Source organism: Pseudophryne corroboree, chromosome 3, assembly GCF_028390025.1.
Source record: "Pseudophryne corroboree isolate aPseCor3 chromosome 3, aPseCor3.hap2, whole genome shotgun sequence".
Lineage (NCBI taxonomy): Eukaryota > Metazoa > Chordata > Amphibia > Anura > Myobatrachidae > Pseudophryne > Pseudophryne corroboree.
Genome location: NC_086446.1, coordinates 626,931,511 through 626,955,417, shown reverse-complemented (window position 1 = coordinate 626,955,417; position 23,907 = coordinate 626,931,511). Strand labels below are relative to the sequence as shown.

Sequence of the window (23,907 nt, the reverse complement as noted above, 5' to 3'; positions counted from 1 at the left end):
TCGGTGTACGTGTTCCCTCCACTTCCACTCAGTCCAAGGATCCTAAAGCTCATAAAGAGAACAAGAGTTCAGGCAATCCTCATCGCTCTGGATTGGCCAAGAAGGGCTTGGTACGCAGACCTTCTGGGTCTACTGCTAGAAGACCTGAGGCCTCTCCCTCTTCGGGAGGACCTGCTGCAAAAGTGTCCATTTGCCTATCAAGACTTCCCGTGGCTGCATTTGACGGCATGCAGTTTGAACGCCAGATACTAGCTCGGAAGGGCATTCTGAACAAGGTTATTCCTACCCTGATACAGGCTAGGAAAGGAGTAACGTCTAAACATTACCATCGCATTTGGAAACGGTATGTATCTTGGTGTGAATCCAAGAAGTTTCCTACAGTGGAGTTTTAAGTGGGACGATTTCTCCTCTTCCTACAAGCAGGTGTGGATATGGGCCTGAGGTTGGGATCCGTAAAGGTCCAGATTTCGGCCTTATCCATTTTCTTCCAGAATCAACTGGCTTCCCTCCCTGAGGTTCAGACTTTCTTGAAAAGGGTTCTGCACATACAGCCTCCCTTTGTGCCGCCTACGGCGCCCTGGGATCTTAACGTGGCATTGAAGTCCCTCCAATCGGATTGGTTCGAGCCTCTACAGGAGGTTGAGGTCAAGTTTCTCGCGTGGAAGGCTGTCACTCTGTTGGCCTTAGCTTCTGCTAGACGTGTGTCGGAGTTGGGGGCTTTGTCTTGTAAAAGTCCCTACTTGATCTTCCATGAAGATAGAGTTGAGCTCCGGACACATCAGCACTTCCTTCCAGTCCTCAATTCCATCAAAGTCCTTGGATGTTGTAAGGGCTCTGAAGATAAATGTGAAGAGAACTGCTCGTCACAGAAAGTCGGACTTTCTGTTTGTCCTGTGTGATCCCAAGAAAATTGGGAGTCCTGCTTCTAAGCAGACGATCTCCCGCTGGATCAGGTTCACTATCCAGCATGCGTATTTGACGGCAGGATTGCCGTGTCAAAAATCTGTTAAGGCCCACTTTACTCGTAAAGTGGGTTCTTCCTGGGCGGCTGCCCGGGGTGTCTCTGCTTTACAGCATTGCCGAGCGGCTACTTGGTCTTCTACAAGTTCGATACTTTGGCCGCTGAGGACCTAAAATTTGGTCAATCAGTCCTGCAGGAGCCTCCGCGCTCTCCCTCTCGATCTGGGAGCTTTGGTACATCCCCATGGTACTAATGTGGACCCCAGCATCCTCTAGGACGTAAGGGAAAATAGAATTTTAATTACCTACCGGTAATTCCTTTTCACGTAGTCCGTAGAGGATGCTGGGCGCCCGCCCAGCGCTTTGTTATCCTGCAGTGGTTACTTGGTTCAGTACTGCGTTGTTCTTTGTTAAGTACTGCTTTATTACTTGGTTCAGTAATATTATTCAGCTGTTGCTGATGTTTCAAGCTAGTTAGCTTGGTTTGCCTTGTTTGTGTGAGCTGGTGTAAATCTCGCCACTATCTGTAAAATCCTTCTATCGAAGTTGTCCGCCTCCTCAGGCACAGTTTCTAGACTGAGTCTGGTAGGAGGGGCAGAGAGGGTGGAGCCAGCCCACACTATTAAAGTGCCAGTGGCTCCTAGTGGACCTGTCTATACCCCATGGTACTAATGTGGACCACAGCATCCTCTACAGACTACGTGAAAAGGATTTACCGGTAGGTAATTAAAATCCTATTTTTTTAATGCTCGGTCACGGTGCCGCTATGTTTTCAGACACGCAGCTCCTCTCTCAAAGTCTTCTCTCCAGCGTCTCCTCCCATTGCACGTGCGCTGACGTCACATGCACCATTCGGGACTCGGGCGCACAAAGGGAGGAAGCAGCTCACGCTGTTATTAACAGCTGCGAACTGCGGGTGGATGGGAGGCAGGCGCCGACGGAGTCGGGCTGCGGCGCGCCTTCAAATATTTTAGGCGCCCGGAGCTTGAGCTCCAACGGAGCCACCGTCCCTACGCTCCTGCTTATAACTGTCAAGTTCCAGGCTGGGTTTGAAAAATGACAGTTAGGAGCTGACTGGCTGGTGTGTTACCACCTTCCACTTCACTTTTTCAGGCTTAATAAATCTGCCCCCCATTCTGTATGTTAATTTCTTCATTGTGATCTGCACTCCTGACACCCCAGCTTATCGGAAGTTACTGTTTACTTACCATTGAAAAAGTCCTCCTTGCACTCACGGCATCAGTCAGGAAACATTATAGTAATCTGCTCATCTGCATGCTGTGGAAGACACTTGCACAGGAGCGTGACTGCACAACACCCCCCACCCCCCATTTCTCATCACGCTGTGGGAGCGGCTGGTCTGAGACCAGTCATTTGAGGCCCAGGGTCCATATCGATACCAGGTACTGCAAATCAACTGAGGGTGCAGCTAATGGTGAGGGCGGTAAGGTGTACGGCATACTGGCTACTAATTTCATAATGGTATGCAATTCCAGTCTGTGCTGCCTTACTTGCGCAACTGCTTTCAGGCTACTGTCATCTATAGGGGACGGGAGCGTATTGATAGAGCTGTATCATACAGAGTCAACTTCTAGTCCTAGCTTTTTGAATAAGGCCTCTCTCTGCAGCGGGGTACACTGGTATTCCACAGGGAATAACATTGGGGTGTAGAGTTGGATCTTGAGCCGAGGCACCAACAGGCTAAAGCTTTGACTGTTCCCAGGATGCACTGCACTGCCTCCTCTATAGCCCCGCCTCCAGGTACTGGAGCTCAGTTTGTAAGTTGGTGCCTGCAGTGCAGGTCACTAACAGGGGGGGCTGCGCTAGGCAGCCCTGAAAAGAGCTTTTTAAGAATACTTCAAGGGCCGCAGCACTTTTATGTCATTCTGACATGCTGTGCTGCGGCTCTATCACCTCCCTCAGCGGCGCTGCATACTCCCGTGGCCTGGTTCCCGGGGTACTTGCAGCGGGGACGCACCAGTTTCTAGGCACACCACTGCTGCTGCTCTCCTGGATCGTGTGGCTGCATGACAGGGAGGAGGTAAGAGGGTCCCCCAGGTGGGACCCGCCGGTAAATCACGATCCGGTTGTGGTCCCAGTAGACTGAGCACGCCGCTGGCGTGGACACTGGCCGTACAGGGACCCCACTATATCCACCAGGGCAGGAAGCACAGGTCAGATTTTCTAAAATCCGTTTAATATAGGCTCCATAGTACCCGGTGGTGGAGTCCAGCAGAGGGGATAAGGCGCTGACCTTTAGCCCCTCCCCCAGCTCCGGGTGCCATCTACTGCTGGTGTTCTCGCCCTGAAGCTGCATCTTTCTCTCTCTCCCTCACTCCCTGAAGAGATTTTGGCGCCATTACATAGCTGGGCTGATCTCCGGGACTGCTGGGCACGGTCTCCTCTGTAAAACCGCCTGCCTTGTCAGCGCTGTGTATTTACAGACACTTAAGTATTTTACATGTCATTTTAGACAGTGTTAGTTAAGAACAAGTGTACTGCTATATGAATATTTAGTACAAGTATTCTGTGATATACATCCAGTGTTTACTGTGCATTGTTATATCTGTATACATACATATCTATATGTAGATTTACTAATCCAGTGCAGTCTTATTGTTTATATGTAATAATTTCTGCATTGTACCTGTGACTGTGTGCGCCTATAGCTGCTGTGTGGATTCTATTCTGTGTATCACACGTATTGCTATCACTATATTCTGTACCCTGGGGTCTAGGTGCATCAGGGTCTCATTTAAAATATAGTGTTCCACAGGATATACTGATTTGTATTTTTCACTGTGTGTTTCAGTCACCTCACACCGCTTAAATCCTCTGTTTTGTTGTTTTGTGCTTTGCATTTGCTATCACATAACACAGGTTGTTTTTTTTGCAGGTATTGTGTTTGTCTGGCTATATTTACTGTTGCGCCCTGAGGCTACATTCCCAATAATGTCTGATACACAGGGTGGGAAATCCGCAGACGCTCCTGCATCATGCAGTGCTTGCGCCACGGATTTGACTGAGGAAAATGTTTCAGCTGAGGGTTAAGGTACTGCGTGCTTTTACTTTTACAAGACAAAGCCTTCCAGTCAGTCTGCAGCACCTGTGGCAAATCAAGACCCACTTTGGGCTGCTTTTTCAAATATGCTGACGACGCTTGTAACGCGGTTTACGCCCCCTGTTGGACCTCCTGTGCCAATACAGCCAGATAATGTCCCTGTAGTTAACCCGCCTTGGGCGGATGCTCTGTCTACCCAGTTACAACAATTAAATCAGTCTTTGGTTAGACAAAAACCTACCCCTTGCCCTTCTGGGGCCAAGGGGTCATCTAAACGGGCCATTTCTTCCTCACAATCCACTAATATTTCAGATGATTCTTCCGATGAGGATGGGGATTATACTGATCCATCAGACACTGATACAGTTGCTTCTGAAGAGGAATCTACAACCCAGGTTGATGTTCCTGTCCTAGTGGAGGCTATCAAGCTGATTCTCAAGATTGATTATAATATTGAGCCTCCCACTATGTCTAAGAAACCTGATAAGTTTAAGCGTCAGAAGGTTGCTAAAGTAGTTTTACCACATTCTGACCTTTTAATTGACCTACGTCAGGAATCCTGGTCATCTCCAGGGAAGAAATTTTCCCTATCCAAAAAGATGCTAGCTCGTTACCCTATCCCTGTGGAGTTGAGTAACTAGTGGGAAACTCCACCACCGGTGGACTCTCATGTCTCCCGTCTAGTGGTATCTTCTACTCTGCCTGTTACTGCTGTCACCTCACTGAAGTCTATTTACACACTTACCGGTGCTGTGCATAGACCCACTATGGCAGCCTCTTGGGCTGCAAAGGCTATGAAGCATGGGTTCAGGCAATTGAGGATGAGCTACCTCTAAATTTTTCTGACATTGCCAGACAATATCTGTCGTATATTCCCACAGCCTCTCACTATATTCAGGAGGCGGCCTCTGGTGCCGGCGTAATGGCGGCCTAAGCGTCTACTACGTCTATACTGGCTCACCAGATTTTGTGGTTAAGTTCCTGGAAAGTGGACCTGGATTCCAAAAAGACCTTGGAGGTTTTCCCTTTTAAGGGAGACATACTATTTGGAGAGGATCTAAACAAGATCATAACTGACTTGGCAACAGCTAAGACTGCATTTCTCCCAAGTACTAATCCTTCTGCTTTGAAGGCTAAGAGTACCACTTTTCGTTCCTTTCGACCTCCAGGTAAAGCAAAGGGTCAGGCGTACACGAGACAGGCTTGTACTTCCAAAACCACCAAGCCCAAGTCTAAGCAATCTTGGGCCGCGCGACAGCCTGCTTCCAAACAGGACAAGCCTGTGGCATGACGGGGCAGGCCTCCCCCTGGGGAACCCCAGGGTGGGAGGCCGACTTCTGCAGTTCGCCCAGGCCTGGTTAAAATCCACTTCAGACGCCTGGGTGCGGGAAGTTGTCTCTCACAGGTATGCAATCTCCTTCAAGAGACATCCCCCTCACCAGTTCTTCTCGACGGTTATCCCTTCGGATCCGCTGAAAGCACAGACTTTACACTTGGTTGTACAATCTCTCCTAGATACTGTGATTGTGCCGGTACCTCTGTCTCAAAGAGGCAGGGGCTACTTTTCGACCGTGTTTCTAGTCCCGAAACCAAATGGGTCCTCCCGGCTTATACTCAACCTCAAATCTTTGAACAAATTTGTGAGGATATCCAAATTCCGTATGGAAACTCTGCGTTCTATTGTACTGGCCATGGAACCCAAGGACTATATGGTATCCCTGGACATACAGGATGCTTGCCTGCACATTCCTATTGCCATGTCGCATCAGCAATATCTGCGGTTTGCTATTGGCAACCTACATTACCAATTCCAGGCCTTGCCTTTCGGACTGACCACGGCTCCTAAGATCTTCACCAAGGTCATGACACTCATCTGACGGCTCTTCTCCGCCATCAGGGTGTCAGGATCATGCCGTATCTGGACGACTTGCTGATCCTGGCGAACTCCCCAGAGGTTCTCCTCAGTCATCTGGAACTGATGGGCCAATTCCTACAAGCCCACGGGTGGCTCATCAACTGGAAGAAGTCCTTGCTGGTCCCTGCTCAGAGCATGGTGCACCTGGGGGCATTGTTGGACACACACAACCAACCATTGTTCTTGTCTCCAAAGAAGGTCCTGAAAGTTCAGTACATGATCAGATACTTCCTCTCTCGCTAGAGAGTGTCGGTACACTCGGCGATGCAAGTACTAGGCCTCATGGTGTCTGCATTCGACATGGTAGAGTACACTCAATATCATTCCAACCCTCTGCAGAGGTTAATCCTTTCCAAGTGGGATGGCCTGCCTGCCTCACCGGATCAGGTCTCAAATTATCTCCTTGACTCCGGAGGTTTGTCTGTCACTGAGCTGGTGGCTACAGGACCAACAGTTGAGCAGGGGCCGCCACTTCTGGATCTCCAACTGGGTCCTCCTGACAACAGACGCCAGTCTGCGAGGTTGGGGCGCGGTGTTGGAGCAACACGCTCTCCAGAGTCGGTGGACCAGGGAGGAATCTCTCCTCCCGATAAACATTCTGGAATTATGGGCAGTGTTCAGTGCGTTGACACTGGCCCTGCGTCTGGTACAGAATAGGCCTGTTCAAGTACAATCAGACAACGCCACCATGGTGGCGTACATAAATCATCAAGGCGCCACTCGAAGCCGCATGGCAATGATGGAAGTGTCAAAAATCCTCCAATGGGTGGAACGCCATCTTCCAGCTATATCGGCAGTCTTCATTCCAGGAGTCCTCAACTGGGAAGCGGACTTCCTCAGTCATCAGGACGTGCACGCCAGAGAGTGGAGTCTTCATCAGGAAGTCTTTCAACTCCTAGTGGACAAGTGGGGCCTACCAGATGTAGACCTGATGGCATCTCAACACAATCACAAGGTTCCGGTCTTCGGAGCAAGGACAAGGGATCCTCAAGCAGCGTTCGTGGACGCACACTGGCAATTCCATGGAACTTTCGGCTGCCATGCGTGTTCCCTCCAGTGTCACTCCTGCCCAGGGTAATACGGAAGTTCAAGCAAGAACGAGCTCCAGCGTGGCCCAGACTGCATTGGTTCTCAGACCTGCAGGGTCTCTCGATAGAGCGTCCTCTTCTACTTCCTCAGCGCCCAGACCTCCTCGTTCAGGGCCCTTTTGTCTACCCAGACCTGGCCAGACTGGCTTTGACGGTGTGGCTCTTGAAGCATCACTCCTGAGAGCAAAAGGATTTTCTGAGGTGGTCATTCAAACTATGTTGAAATCCCGTAAACCAGCTTCAGCTCGGATTTATTACAGGGTCTGGAATTCTTACTTCACCTGGTGTGCTGGTAAGAATTATGATGCATATACTTTCAAAACTTCCAGACTTTTGGCTTTTATACAACATAGCCTAGACTTGGGCCTTCGTCTGGCTTCCCTCATGGTTCATATATCTGCCTTGTCGGTGTGGTTTCAGTGAAAAATTGCGTCTCTTCCTTACGTTCACACTTTCACTCAGGGTGTTTTAAGGATTCAGCCTCCCTATGTCCCTCCTGTGGCTCCATGGGATCTGTCTGTCATCTTAAATGCCCTGCAAGAGTCTCCATTTGAACCTCTTGAGTCTGTGGACCTTAAATGCCTTACGCTTAAGGTAGTGTTTCTGTTTGCTATTGCAAAGGGTTTTGGACTTAGGTGCTTTGTCCTGTCGTCCACCCTTTCTGATTTTTCACCGTGACCAGGCAGTTCTTCAAACTCGCCCTGGTTATTTACCTAAGGTGGTATCATCTTTTCACCTTAACCAGGAAATTGTGGTTCCGGCCTTCATCTCTTCTGGTTTGTCCTCCAAAGAAAGATCTTTGGACGTGGTATGGGCTCTCCGTATTTATGTGGAAAGGACTGCCTCTATCAGGAAGTCAGATTCCCTTTTTGTAGTTTTTTAGTTTTCACAAACGTGGCTGGCCTGCGAATAAGCAAACCTTGGGCAGATGGATTAGAATGGTGATTGCACAAGCTTATGCGCAGACTGGGCTCCCAGCTCCTGCTATCAAGGTCCATTCTACTCGGTCTGTTGGACCTTCTTGGGTGGCCTGCCGTGGCTCGTCCGCAGAACAATTGTGCAAGGCAGCTACGTGGTCCTCGGTGAACACGTTCATCAGGTTCTATGCCTTTGATACTTTCCCCTCCCAGGATGCTTCCTTTGGACGCTGGGGTCTAGTGCCCGCTACAGTGAATCCCCTCCCATGAGGAACTGCTTTAGGACATCCCGATGTTAATCCCTGTGGAATACCAGTGTACCCCGGTGCAGAAAAGGAGATTTATGGTAGACTTACCATTGTTAAATCTTTCTGCGAGGTGCACTGGATTCCACAGGGAACCCACCCTGACGCACTTAGCTTCTTTGGGTTTGTATGGCATTAGCCGCTAGTCCCTTCTCCTGTCGTGAGAATGTGGTTCTATGTGACTAACATCTACTGTCTCTCTTACCTGCAACTGCATTGGACTGGTTAACAAAACTGAGCTCCAGTGCCTGAATGTGGGGCTATAGAGGAGGCGGTGCAGTACATCCTGGGAACAGTCAAAGCTTTAGCCTGTTGGTACTTCGGATCAAGATCCAACTCTACACCCCGATGTTATTCCCTGTGGAATCCAGTGTACGTCGCAGAAAGAGATTTAACAATGGTAAGTCTACCATAAATCTCCTTTTTGTCAGCAAATTGAGACATTTACCGTAATGTAATATTGTTAGTTCCTCTGAACTTTACAAACAATATCTTAAGTGCTTTTTCACAGTGTAAATGTTTACATGGGTGTTGTGCACTCAAGAAAACAGTTTATGGGTAACATTTTAAGCAGATTAAAGCTTAATGTAAGGAAAAATGCTTTCTTTCAGGAACCCCAATAGGTATCCGTGATTTGACTCACATTGGGTCATTGCACTGTATCATGCTGACTGGTACTACAGTAGCGTCAGGACTGTGATTGTGCAGATCCCAAGTCCTGATGTAGTGTGGGTGGAGTCTAATATAGAACTTACAACTATTCTATCACTCTGCCAACTATACCATACACCTATTTTTTATTTTTTTCTGCCACCAGCCATGGAAAATACAAAGGAGCCAGATGTCCCCAACACTATCCACATTTGCGCAGTATCTTTGACACAAGCTAGCACTCAGTTGGTCTTCCCCTGCTTCTAGCAATTGATCAATTTTAATGATTAACCGTAGAGATATAATAGCTACTTCTAAGACTGGGTCATGCATAAAAATAGACTAATACAAAAGAAGTACAGTGCTTAGTTGCTGAAATTATATAAACAAAAAGAGTTACAGGTTACCTAAACAAATTTGTTGCAATTTCAAATCAACAAAGAAAAGCTTACACAGAATTATACTCTTTTATATCACACACATAGTGATGTCGCGACTCAGTCCCTGATGATTGCTGATCGGTTAATAACCAAGGGTCTATGCTAAGACTGCCCACTTAACTTTTAACCTAAATTCAAATAATTGTACATAATTTCCCCTGTGTAGTAGCCACACAAAATGTGGTATTTTTTACATTACGCTCCATTATTTAAGATAGAAAATTATCGTAAACAAGACTGCTCTGGGATGTGTGATTGGATAGATACCATATATCTCCTAGACCATACATCCTAGGGACTCTCAGATCACACCAGAGCAGTACAGAGTATTTAGTAAAATTTTTGTGGTTTTGGAAACCTCTAGCTCTGGAAGAAAATTAAAGTTTTAGTCTAAAGCAGAATATGGTGCTGCCTTTGATTCATCTTATGTTTAAACACACCTTTTGCCCAGATCATCCAGCTAAGCTTAATCAAGCACTCTATATGCAGACATAGACAAAAGCCTTATGTTTACCAAAATCGTTCTCCAAGTAATTGCTATTCCTGCTCACAGGAGGCCATAATTGAATGTACATGCTAATGAAACTACATACACAAGCTCCCTCTCAGGCATTCTCAATAATTAAAACTCCCTTTTATCTGTGTGGGCAGAATTATAAGAGAACAACAAAAGAACATAATTTGCAGTGTGTCCCGATAAACCCATATACTTAAAAAGTATTTTCTGTTGCAGTGAAGAATGTTGTATTGCCCCTTTTACTTTCAAAATATTGCGGGGACAGCAGAGTGATATTCCACTCCCCAGCAATAATGGTCCACAACTGTAAGTAGTGTATTACTGCTTCACCACCTAGTTGTATATGCTTCTGCACATGTGTGAGCTGGCTTCCAGTTCTACGTTCAACAAACAGTAAAACATTTTCCCAGTAAGAGTCCTTGCTGTCACCATTCTGATATTTTAACAGGATCAGTATGAGATCCCACCGGACGTGATCCCGGTGGTCGGAATACCGAAGCCGGGATCCCGACTGACACAATCCCAACAGGGGGCGAGCGCAATGCAGCCCCTTGCGGGCTCGCTGCACTCGCCACGCTGCGGGCACGGTGCCTTGCTACGCTCGGCACACTCATTTATTCTCCCTCTATGGGTGTCGTGGACACTCCTTTCAATCCAGTTGTTTTCTACCACATTATTTATACTGAACACACTTTCACATTTATTTGATTTCAATTAATAGTGGAGTAAAAGGAATGTGTATTACTTTGAAACGCTACAATTGATGGCTTTTGTTTATTATTTATTAACAGCAGTTTATATACAGTAGCACAAACATATTAGGCAGTGCTTTACACACAATATTTCAGTCATTCCCATCAGTCCTTGCCTCATGGTATCTTGCAATCTATGGTGGAGATTTATCAAAGCTTGGAGTCCAGTAGAATACAGTAGGCCCACATGTATTAAGACTCAAAAAGTGATACAGTTGAGACAGATAAAGAGTGATAAATAACCAGCCAATCAGCTTCCTAACTGCCATGTCACAGTCTGTGTTTGAAAAATTACAGTTTGGTTGGCTGGTACTTTATCACTCTTTATCCGTCTCCACTTTATCACCTTTTTAAGGCTTAGTACATGTGGGCCATAAAGTGGCTAGAGTTTCTCTCCAATCAGTTTCTATCCCTTTTGCAGAATGTTTTAAATTGACAGAAGCTGATTATTTGGTACCCCTGGAGGGAGAATAAATAGTCACCGTGCCCGCAGCGTGGCGAGCACAGCAAGCCCGCAAGGGGCACTTTTGCACTCACCCTGCTGCCTGCAAGCCGGCGGTCGGGATCTTGACACCGGGATGCTGGGTGCTGGGGTCCCAAGCGCCAGCATAACATACTACACCCCTTGTAAATAGACCCCTGTGTCAGGAATTGAAATCATGACCTCAGGGCTGTGAGGTACTGTAGTAATTATTATATTCTGTGTGTCATTTATTAAGTGTTTTTGTACCTGTAAACCTTTGAAATCTTTTTCGGATTACACACATTTAATTCTAGCATATTTCTCTATGCTACATACAGTACAATTGTGTGAATTATCATCTGAATATTGTATGAATAGCGGTGTGTGGATAGAAGAGAAGGGCTACCTGGTGACAGACCACAGAATACACCCTTGCTGGGGTCAGTTCAGTTAGGTTGTTAGCTGTGAGTGCCAACGTAACCATTACCACAGACTGAAGTATTCAGATTGAAGTACCTGGGGACCGGCTGATTGGTGACACTTGCAACCATGTGTTTGGAGACCAGGAAAGAGAGACATAATAAGCTTTCCAAGGTCACAGGTTATTGACCATGGGATTGATACTGCAATCTTCTACACCCCTTTGTGAATATGTCCCGTTAGAAAACTAAATACATTAAAGTTGTCTAAAAATGTGCGTTTAGAAAAAAAATTGTGCTCATACCTTGTACAGTGATACGATGACACAATATAACAATTTCATATTTTAATGTGTTGTGTCAAATGGAACGTCTCATGAATATTACTAAATATTTCAACATATATTCTTTTGCAGACGCATCCAACTCAGACGGCTTTCCTGTCCAGCGTAGATCTTCACACTCACTGCTCATACCAGCTCATGCTACCAGAAGCTATTGCTATTGTTTGTTCAGCAAAGCACAATGAGTACGTACATTGCCTAATTTACAGTATAATAAGATAGTACAAACCGACCAGGTTTGGCATTCTGCAACCTAGTATAACAACCGGTAAGTTAACAGGGTGAAAACGCATGAGACCATTCTGTGAGATGCACTGCTGCCTTTATAGGGATTGAAAGCTGAAACCCGCTTCCCCCCCCCCCCCCTCCCCCCCCCCCCAACAAAGAGTTACATACCGGTGCTGTAAAGCCGTGGAACTCTTCCCAACCTTCCGAGCTGTGTGGACATGGGGATGTTGGTAATATCCCAGCGGTCAGAATACCAACACCAGGATCCTGACTGCTGAGAATGCCGACACGTGAGCCAGGGCTATTCCCACTCATGGGTGTTTACGACACCCATGGACTAGGAATAAAACCTGTTTTGAGCACAGCGGGCCACTGAACTCGCAGCGTGGCAATCACAGCGAGCCCGCAAGGAGCTTTCTAGCACTCGCCTTGCTGCCAGACGGGTTCCCGGTGTTTGTATTCTGACCGCCTCCATCACGGGCCCCCTCCTCTCCGGCAGCAGTAGACTCTGGCATAAGGGCAGAGTCTACTGTGCATGTGCAGATCTCCAGGTACATGGCGTCCGTGCATTGTTCCCGGGGGGCACCTTCAGTGCGTGCATGCAAATGACTCGGAAATGGGCGCGGCAGCCATTTACAGAGTGATTTGTGCTCGCACAGCAGGGCCGTTGCTGCCGCAGGACTCCGGAGGGGTAAGTGTAATGTATGGGTACAGTATGTGCGGTGTGGGCCCGTGTGTACCGCACACACTGTACCCATTATAGAAACACCTATGAATATAGGAATATACATTAATGGAAAATGATCCTTGTTAGTTGAAATTACCACTAGAACATGTTTTTAGGGTTTAGTTTCACTTCACAGAGAATGATAATGTCAGTGTGGTTTTGTTAAGGATTTTTTTATTCTCATTTCCAGAGCAGCCAAAGCTGTTTTTAAAATGTCTGTTCTTTGAAAAGAAATAATAATGTAAACCAATAATAATAGTCATTGCCCCTGGTGATAGTATTAGATGCAATTGCAGGCTCTGTTAGTAGTGATTGCATTGTTACCTACATCTTATGTCTCCTCTCTTGTATGCAGCACTGGGATCTTTCGGCTGACGAACGCTGGTATGCTGGAAGTGTCTGGGTGTAAAAAGAAAGGGTTTCATCCACATAGCAAAGAGCCAAGACAGTTCAGTGTAAGTGCATACTGCTTAATATCCATACACACAGAAACAATACTTATACATTACCTGCAGGGTAGAAGAAAAGATGCAAACAAAGGCTGATTCTGAGGTGGGAACACAGCAAAAATAGCATGTAGCTCTTTGTCTGGAACAAACCAAATTGCTAGATTAAAAAAAATAAATTCTGTGCATGGTAACTACTGCCTGCTTTTGCATGTAGCCCATCCCCTACAGGCCAGCTTTATCTTTACACACTGCAATTTAGATTTAAGTTTGGACACACCCCACCCAAATCTAAAGCTGGGTACACAGTCGAGCGATGTGTACCCTAACGATATATCTGCTCGATGGGGCGACATATGGGAGTCTGGGTACACATTGAGCGATGTTAATGAAGGACAGAATGATTATGCTTCATCCTTCAATAGCATACTGAAGTATGCTAGCGATATCATTAGGTTTGATGTGCAGCACATCAAACCTGACGTCACTAGCAACCGCGGACACCCACATATCAGGCATACACACTGCCTGATATGTGCCGTTGTGAGCGATTTGCCAAACCAGATGATATTTCACTCAGTGAGTACCCAGCATAACTCTGTCTGCACATGTTACATCTGGCCCACCTGCAATGCAACATGGTTTTACCAAAGGGCAAAGAGTCGCCCCCTAATTCCCTTTCAGCTTAGTGAAGTTTCTTTAGGTAAAAGTTGCAATACATTACATGGAAAGATAGAACTTGATGGCAGATAAGGATTACTTGGCCTATCTAGTCTGGTCCTTATTTACCTTTTGATACCCTCATCCCTATTTGATCCTTATTTCTTTGCAAGGATAGTCTTATGTGTATCCCAAGCATGTTTAAATTGCTTTACTGTATTAGTCTCTACCATCCATGAGTGGAGGCCTTGCACCTATCCACTACACTCTCTGTAAAGTAATTTTCCTCAAGTTTCTTTGAACCTCCCTCCCTCCAGTTTCAGCACATTTCTCGTGTTCTAATACTTGTCTTGCTTTGTAGAATTTCTCCCTCCTGGACTTTGTTAAACCCTTGATATATTTGAAAGTTTTGATCATGTTCCTCCTTTCTCTTCTCTGCTCCAAACTATACATATTAAGATAATCTAGTTTTACCTGGTAAGTTTTGTGATGTAGACCATACACCAATTTAGTTGCCCTTCTTTGCACACTCTCCAATAAATTTCTATCCTTCTGGAGATATGGAATCCAGAACTGAACACCTATGCAGCCAGCCCAACATCTGAATTGTGTTCCAAATTGCTTTGCTACATTGTTTAGTTGCCTTCAAGTAAGCCACTCCTAGATCCCTTTCCTCATCATTAGTTTCCATTATAGTGCCATTAATACTATATTTAGCGTTTGGTTTTTGAGACCAAAGTGCATGATTTTACATTTTTGGGGATTAAACTGTAATTGCCACACTCTAAACCATTCCTCTAGTCAACCGAGATACTCCTGGCGTGTCTACCCTATTGCATACTTTTGTGTCATTTTGCAAAGAGGCATACTTTCGCTTCAGTACTATTTGCAATGTCCCTAACAAAGATATTAAAAAGCACTGCTCCGAGTACATATCCCTGGGGTACTCCATTGGTAACCTTTCCCTCCTGAGCCTGCACTCCATTTACTACAACTCTTTGTTTCCTATCCTGCAACCAAGATCTTATCCATACAACCATCTTAGAATCTAAACCTACGCTTTCGAGTTTATTTAGCATCCGCAATGTGGAACAGTTTCAAAAGCCTTATTAAAGTCTAGATATGCTAGATCGATGGCCCCTCCTTCATCCTTTGTTTTAGTTACCCAGTCAAAAAAGTCAATAAGATTTGTTTGGCATGATCTCCCACCCCCCAGTAAATTCATGCTGTTTGGGATCATGTAAATTGCTGGATTTGAGATACTCCACAATTTTTACTTTTAAAAATGTTTTCATCAATTTCCCTACTACTGTTGTAAGGCTCACTGGTCGGTAGTTGCTTGCCTCTTCCTTGCTTCCAATTTTGTGCAGTGGGACTACCTGCACTATTTTCCAGTCCTCTGGAATTACTCCTGTAGCTAGCATTGATTTATCTACTTTCAGTTTTGAGAGTTCAGTTAGGATCTTCCCTGTAATTGTGCTAGTATCTACCTAATTTTTATGAATATACTTGCAACTTAACTGTGGCCCCTTCCCGTTTTGTTCTGCAGTGAATACGGAGGAATTTTTTTTTTTAAGATGAACTTCTATTGTCTTATCTCCTTTGAACAGACTCTCACTCTCTGTTTTAAGTCTTATTTCTCTAACGTCCTAGTGGATGCTGGGGACTCCGTCAGGACCATGGGGAATAGCGGCTCCGCAGGAGACAGGGCACAAAAGCAAGCTTTTAGGATCACATGGTGTGTACTGGCTCCTCCCCCTATGACCCTCCTCCAAGCCCCAGTTAGGTTTTTGTGCCCGTCCGAGAAGGGTGCAATCTAGGTGGCTCTCTTAAAGAGTTGCTTAGAAAAAGTTTTTAGGTTCTTTATTTTCAGTGAGTCCTGCTGGCAACAGGCTCACTGCATCGAGGGACTTAGGGGAGAGAATTTCAACTCACCTGCGTGCAGGATGGATTGGATTCTTAGGCTACTGGACACCATTAGCTTCAGAGGGAGTCGGAACACAGGTCTCGCCCTGGGGTTCGTCCCGGAGCCGCGCCGCCGACCCCCTTGCAGATGCTGAAGATTGAAGAGGTCCGGAACCAGGCGGCAGAAGACTTTTCAGTCTTCCTCAGGTAGCGCACAGCACTGCAGCTGTGCGCCATTGTCTGTCAGCACACTTCCCACAGCGATCACGGAGGGTGCAGGGCGCGGGGGGGGGGGGCGCCCTGGCAGCAATGTAGAATATCTGTATGGCGAAAAATACATCACATATAGCCCTTGAGGCTATATGGATGTATTTAACCCCTGCCAGACTTCACAATCTCCGGAGAAGAAGCCCGCCGAAAAGGGGGCGGGGCCTATTCTCCTCAGCACACAGCGCCATTTTCCCTCACAGAAAGGCTGAGGGGAAGGCTCCCAGGCTCTCCCCTGCACTGCACTACAGAAACAGGGTTAAAACAGAGAGGGGGGGCACTGATTTGGCGATATACATATATATTAAATGCTATATGGGAGGAACACTTATATAAGGGTTGTCCCTGTATAATTATAGCATTTTGGTGTGTGCTGGCAAACTCTCCCTCTGTCTCCCCAAAGGGCTAGTGGGTCCTGTCCTCTATCAGAGCATTCCCTATGTGTGTGCTGTATGTCGGTACGTGTGTGTCGACATGTATGAGGAAAATGTTGGTGAGGAGGCGGAGCAAATTGCCTGTAATGGTGATGTCACTCTCTAGGGAGTCGACACCGGAATGGATGGCTTACTTATGGAATTACGTGATAATGTTAACACGCTGCAAGTGGGTTGACGACATGAGACGGCCGGCGAACAAAATAGTACCGGTCCAGGCGTCTCAGACACCGTCAGGGGCTTGTAAAAACGCCCATTTACCTCAGTCGGTCGACATAGACCCAGACACGGACACTGATTTCAGTGTCGACGGTGAAGAAACAAACGTATTTTCCTTTAGGGCCACACGTTAAGGGCAATGAAGGAGGTGTTACATATTTCTGATACTCCAAGTACCACAAAGAAGGGTATTATATGTGAGGTGAAAAAACTACCTGTAGTTTTTCCTGAATCAGATAAATTAAATGAAGTGTGTGATGATGCGTGGGTTTCCCCCGATAGAAAATTATTGGCGGTATACCCTTTCCCGCCAGAAGTTAAGGCGCATTGGGAAACACCCCTCAGGGTGGATAAGGCGCTCACATGCTTATCAGAAAAATATCCTAAAAAGTATACACACACATGCTGGTGTTATACTGTGACCAGCGATCGCCTCAGCCTGGATGTGCAGAGCTGAGGTGGCTTGGTCGGATTCCCTGACTAAAAATATTGATACCCTTGACAGGGACAGTATTTTATTGACTATAGAGCATTTAAAGGATGCATTTCTATATATACGAGATGCGCAGAGGGATATTTGCACTCTGGCATCAAGAGTAAATGCGATGTCCATATCTGCAAGAAGATGTTTATGGACACGACAGTGGTCAGGGGATGCAGATTCCAAACGGCACAAAGATGTATTGCCGTATAAAAGGGGAGGAGTTATTTGGGGTCGGTCCATGGGACCTGGTGGCCACGGCAACTGCTGGAAGATCCACCGTTTTTTACCCTAAGTCACATCTCTGCAGAAAAAGACACCGTCTTTTCAGCCTCAGTCTTTTCGTCCCTATAAGATATCTGCCCAGGGATAGAGGAAAGGGAAGAAGACTGCAGCAGGCAGTCCATTCCCAGTAACAGAAGCCCTCCACCGCTTCTACTAAGTTCTCAGCAGGACGCTGGGACCGTACAGGACCCCTGGATCCTACAAGTAGTATCAAAGGGGCACAGATTGGAATGTCGAGGCGTTTCCCCCCTCGCAGGTTCCTGTAGTCTGCTGTACCAATGTCCCCCTCCGACAGGGAGGCAGTATTGAAAACAATTCACAAGCTGTATTCCCAGCAGGTGATAATAAAATTACCCCTCCTACAACAAGGAAAGGGGTATTGTTCCACACTATAGGGTGGTACTGAAGCCAGAAGGCTAGGTGAGACCGATTCTAAATCTGAAAAATTTGAACACTTACAAGGGTTCAAATCCAGATGGAGTCACTCAGAGCAGTGATAGCGAACTGGGAACAAGGGGACTATATGGTGTCCCGGGACATCAGGGATGCTTACCTCCATGTCCCAAAATTTGCTTTTCTCACCAAGGGTACCTCAGGTTCGTGGTACAGAACTGTCACTATCAGTTTCAGACGATGCCGTTGGAGTGTCCAAGGCACCCCGGGTCTTTACCAAGGTAATGACCGAAATGAGGATTCGTCTTCAAAGAAAATGGACGACCTCCTGATAAGAACAAGGTCCAGAGAACAGTTGGAGGTCGGAGTAGCACTATCTCAAGTAGTTCTACGACAGCACGGGTGGATTCTAAATATTCCAAAACCGCAGTTGTTCCGACGACACGTCTGCTGGTCCTAGGGATGATTCTGGACACAGTCCAGGAAAAGGGTGTTTCTCCCAGAGGAGAAAGCCAGGGAGTTATCCGAGCTAATCGGGATCCTCCTAAAACCAGGAAAAGTGTCAGTGCATCATTGCACAAGAGTCCTGGTAAAAAATGGTGGCTTATTACGAAGCGCTTCCATTCGGCAGATTTCACGCAAGAACTCTTCAGTGGGATCTGCTGGACAAATGGTCCGGATCGCATCGTCAGATGCATCAGCGGATAACCCTATATCCAAGGACAAGGGTGTCTCTCCTGTGGTGATTACAGAGTGCTCATCTTCTAGAGGGCCGCAGATTCGGCATTCAGGATTGGATGCTGGTAACCACGGAGGCCAGCCTGAGAGGCTGGGGAGCAGTCACACAGGGAAAAAATTTCCAGGGAGTGTGATCAAGTCTGGAGAATTCTCTCCACATAAATATACTGGAGCTAAGAGCAAATTTGTAATGCTATAAGCTTAGCAAGGCCTCTGCTTCAAGGTCAGCCGGTATTGATCCAGTGGGATAACATCACGGCAGTCGCCCACGTAAACAGATAGGGCGGCACAAGAAGCAGGAGGGCAGTGGTCAAAACTGCAAGGATTTTTCGCTAGACGGAAAATCATGTGATAGCACTGTCAGCAGTGTTCATTCCGGGAGTGGACGACTGGGAAGCAGACTTCCTCAGCAGGCACGACCTCCACCCGGGAGAGTGGGAACTTCATCGGGAAGTTTTCCGCATGATTGTGAACCGTTGGGAAAGACCAAAGGTGGAAATGATGGCGTCCCGCCCGAACAAAAAACGGGACAGGTATTGCGCCAGGTCACGAGACCTTCAGGCGATAGCTGTGGACGTCCTGGTAACACCGTGGGTGTAACAGTCGGTGTATGTGTTCCCTCTTCTGCTTCTCATAACCAAGGTATTGAGAATTATAAGACGTAGAGGAGTAAGAACTATACTCGTGGCTCCGGATTGGCCAAGAGGGACTTGGTACCCGGAACTTCAAGAGATGCTCACAGAGGACTAATGGCCTCGGGAGCTAAGATGGGATTTGCTTTCAGCAAGAACCATGTCTGTTCCAAGAGGAACCGTGGCATCTGCCTCTAAGAAAGGACCTGCTCCAGCAGGGACCTTGTCTGTTCCAAGACTTACTGCGACTGCGTTTGACGGCATGGCGGTTGAACGCCGGATCCTAAGGGAAAAGGCATTCCGGAAGAGGTCATACCTACCCTGGTCAAAGCCAGGAAGGAGGTGACCGCACAACGTTATCACCACATGTGGTGAAAATATGTTGCGTGGGTGAGGCCAGGAAGGCCCCACGAAAAAATTTCAACTAGGTCGATTTCTGCACTTCCTGAAAACAGGAGTGTCTATGAGCCTCAAATTGGGGTCCATTAAGGTTCAAGTTTCGGCCCTGTAGATTTTCTTCCAGAAAAAAATTGGCTTCAATTCCTGAAGTCCAGACGTTTGTCAAGGGAGTATTGCATATACAGCCCCTTGTGTGCCTCCAGTGGCACCGTGGGATCTCAACGTAGTGTTGGGATTCCTCAAATCATATTGGTTTGAACCGATCAAATCTGTGGATTTGAAATATCTCACATGGAAAGGGACCATGTTGTGGCCCTGGCCTCGGCCAGGCGATTGTCAGAATTGGGGGCTTTGTCTTAAAAAAAGCTCATATTTGTTTTTCCATTCGGACAGGACAGAACTGCGGACTTGTCCCCAGTTTCTTCCTAAGGTGGTGTCAGCGTTTCGCCTGAAACAACATATTGGGGTGCCTGCGGCTACTAGGGACTTGGAGGACTCCAAGTTGCTAGACGTTGTCGGGGCCCTAAAAATATATATATATATATATATATATATATATATTTCCAGGACGGCTGGAGTCAGAAAGTCTGACTTGCTGTTTATATTGTATGCACCCCAAAAGATGGGTGCTCCTGCTTCTAAGCAGACTATTGCTCGTTGGATTTGTAGTACAATTCAGCTTGCACAGTCTGTGGCAGGCCTGCCACAGCCAAAATCTGTCAATGCCCATTCCACAAGGAAGGTGGGCTCATCTTGGGCGGATGCCCGAGGGGGTCTCGGCTTTAAAAATTTGGCCGAGCAGCTACGTGGTCAGGGGGGAACACGTTTGTAAAATTCTACAAATTTGATACCCTGGCTGAGGAGGACCTGGAGTTCTCTCATTCGGTGCTGCAGAGTCACCCGCACTCTCCCGCCCGTTTGGGAGCTTTGGTATAATCCCCATGGTCCTGACGGAGTCCCCAGCATCCACTAGGACGTTAGAGAAAATAAGATTTTACTTACCGATAAATCTATTTCTCGTAGTCCGTAGTGGATGCTGGGCGCCCATCCCAAGTGCGGATTGTCTGCATTACTTGTACATAGTTATTGTTACAAAAATCGGGTTATTATTGTTGTGAGCCATCTTTTTTAGAGGCTACTTCATTGTTATCATACTGTTAACTGGGTTCAGATCACAAGTTGTACGGTGTGATTGGTGTGGCTGGTTTGGGTCTTACCCGGGATTCAAGATCCTTCCTTATTGTGTACGCTCGTCCGGGCACAGTACCTAACTGAGGCTTGGAGGAGGGTCATAGGGGGAGGAGCCAGTACACACCATGTGATCCTAAAAGCTTGCTTTTGTGCCCTGTCTACTGCGGAGCCGCTATTCCCCATGGTCCTGACGGAGTCCCCAGCATCCACTACGGACTACGAGAAATAGATTTATCGGTAAGTAAAATCTTATTTATCCTTCCGTCTGCTTTTTTTCTTTCTCTTATGTACCTGAAAAGGTTCCCCCCCCCCTTACCTACTGACTGTACCATTTTCTGCTGAGCCTTTGCACATCTGATCACCATCTTAGCCTCTTTTCTCCTGACAATATTTTAAGAGTGGGTTAGATAAGTACCTAATGGATAAGGATATACAGGGTTATGGCGCGTTGTCACGCACTGTACTTATTAAAAAAGAAAAAAAAAAACAGAGGAATAAACACAACAGCTGACATTAGCAACAGACAAAATTAGTCCTAAACATAATACAGCGTAGGAGACCACAAATAGGTTGAACTCGATGGACAAATTGTCTTTTTTCAACCCCAGAAACTATGTTACTATTAATATACTCCTCTTTGTCTTCATTATTTAGAGTTTGCTTCTTTCCTAAAGGCCATCTCATTTGCTTTCACACTAGTTTATACCTCTACCTTTTTCCTTGTGCTTTTCCTAATACTTTTTATACAAATGTGTGTTGCTTTTAGTATTGCAGTTTTTAGTTTTTCCCACCTCTCCTGCAGTCCTTCCATGTTCCTCCTGTATGCCAATGCATCACTTACACATCTCCCCATCTTTACAAAATCAGCCTTCCTAAATTAAAGTGTCCCATGACTATTACGTCCCACTTTAAAGTCATTTTAGGGATGTCCCGAAGTAGCTTTCTGTCCAGTTTTCCCACTGGCCTGGTGGTCTGTAGATCACCCCAGTGCAACTTATGTCCTCCTCACCTGTTTCTATGGTCACCCAAAGGGCCTCACTTTTTTTTGTTAGTATTTTGTATTATAGTAGCATTCATTTTTTCAGAAAAGGAAAAAAAGGAAAAAAACTAAGCGCTTGGGTGAGAAGCACTGCACTTTGATTGTCAGCAGCCTCCTGATAAAGGGAATTGCCAGTCCCTTGAAACCAAAAACCAACCAACAAATAACAAGTGGCGCTTGACAATCAGATGAAATTAAAAAACATTTATTTGTATACAATGTGTAAAAATTACAACAAACTCCCGGGAGAATAAAATAATAATATAAATTTCACAGCAATAAAAATGTGCACTATTTTATAGCTTCATTATCAATTACTCAGAAAACCATTAGTAATAGGTGAACTTATTTGCACATGCTTATTTGGTAACTGCGCCTGGGAAGTTTTCAGCTGTGTTAAGTTCACTAAGTACACACAAAATTTTAATGAAAAAATGTATGTAACTAATGAATATTAAATCTGAACATGAGTCACTCACGGCTTTATATGCCAGAAGAAATTGCGTGCATCACAGATCCATTGCGGTGGATAACTGGTTAAACAGTGAATGAAAGAGTTACCTCCGCTGGGCAGGAGCCTGTTCTATCCTTACTCCCTGGTGTCGTCTCACCGATCCTGAAGGACACAGGCTTTCTCTTTGCAAGGATCCACATTGTAATCAGCTGCTGTTCAACTTTTAAACCGTGCATAGGAGCCCGTTAATTCATCATCACCATCGGGAGCACCTGCATGACAGCTCCAGTTCCCGTGGCCACAGCCGACTACGTAACCTGGGGAAGCGCAAGCAGCGGGTGCCGCTCCTTCTCTGCCCGGCGCAGACCAGTAAACTCCGGATCACCAGCTACACAGCCTCCTGTCTGCAAAGTGCGGAGGTACCGGAGGTAGCGTGGACCACTTGGAACGGCTTGTTGGGGCTCCCTGCACGGCGCAGCATCAATCATACCCGCTGAGGCTCTGGTGTGTGTCCCTGACGGATCGGTGAGACGACACCAGGGAGTAAGGATAGAACAGGCTCCTGCCCAGCGGAGGTAACTCTTTCATTCACTGTTTAACCAGTTATCCACCGCAATGGATCTGTGATGCACGCAATTTCTTCTGGCATATAAAGCCGTGAGTGACTCATGTTCAGATTTAATATTCATTAGTTACATACATTTTTTCATAAAAATTTTGTGTGTACTTAGTGAACTTAACACAGCTGAAAACTTCCCAGGCGCAGTTACCAAATAAGCATGTGCAAATAAGTTCACCTATTACTAATGGTTTTCTGAGTAATTGATAATGAAGCTATAAAATAGTGCACATTTTTATTGCTGTGAAATTTATATTATTATTTTATTCTCCCGGGAGTTTGTTGTAATTTTTACACATTGTATACAAATAAATGTTTTTTAATTTCATCTGATTGTCAAGCGCCACTTGTTATTTGTTGGTTAGCATTCATTTTTTACATACATTGCTACCCCTCCTCTGATCTTTCCCATTCTGTCCTTTATAAACAAAGTGTAACCCGGTATAGCTATTTCCCAGTCATGCACCAAGACTCTGTAATAGTCCCAATATCCAAATCATCCCTTGTCACTATTGCAGTTAGTTCTGGAATTGTATCTCCTTAGCTCCTAGAATTTGCACACACCGCTCTAAAGGGCCCCATACACTAGGACGATAATGCCCAATTTCATCCGATTTTGGGCATTTGGTCCGATATATCGGATGAAATCGGGCATTTTGGAGGCGTATCCGATCCGATGCGTGTTCCTGTGAGCATCGGATCGGATCCTCCAGATTGAATGTGCTGCACATGGTCCGACCCCGAAGGCGTGGCTGGGATCGCCCAAGATACATCGTATGCATAAGGACAACATACGATGTATTGTGTGCGATCCTGCCCCCTGGGAGGCTGCCGGGGGTGATTGCCCGCAACATGCCCATCTGACATGTCGCGGTAGTGTATGGGGCCCTTAAGTGTTTTGTTTGTGTATCTCCTATTCTTAGCTATGTTCAGGCACTTCAGTTTGTAACTAGATACA

General features: G+C 46.2%; 1 protein-coding gene across 4 annotated transcripts in view; it reads left to right on the top strand.

Moving 5' to 3' along the window:
- The window catches only part of STAMBPL1 (STAM binding protein like 1), a 217,025-nt gene that overhangs the window by 190,647 nt on the left and 2,471 nt on the right, over positions 1-23,907 (top strand). For all 4 annotated transcript variants that reach the window (XM_063961699.1, XM_063961698.1, XM_063961696.1 and 1 more), the window contains exons 9-10: positions 11,905-12,017; positions 13,143-13,242. In XM_063961699.1, coding sequence (XP_063817769.1) covers positions 11,905-12,017; positions 13,143-13,242 — 213 coding nt within the window. The remainder of the gene's footprint in view (positions 1-11,904; positions 12,018-13,142; positions 13,243-23,907) is intronic.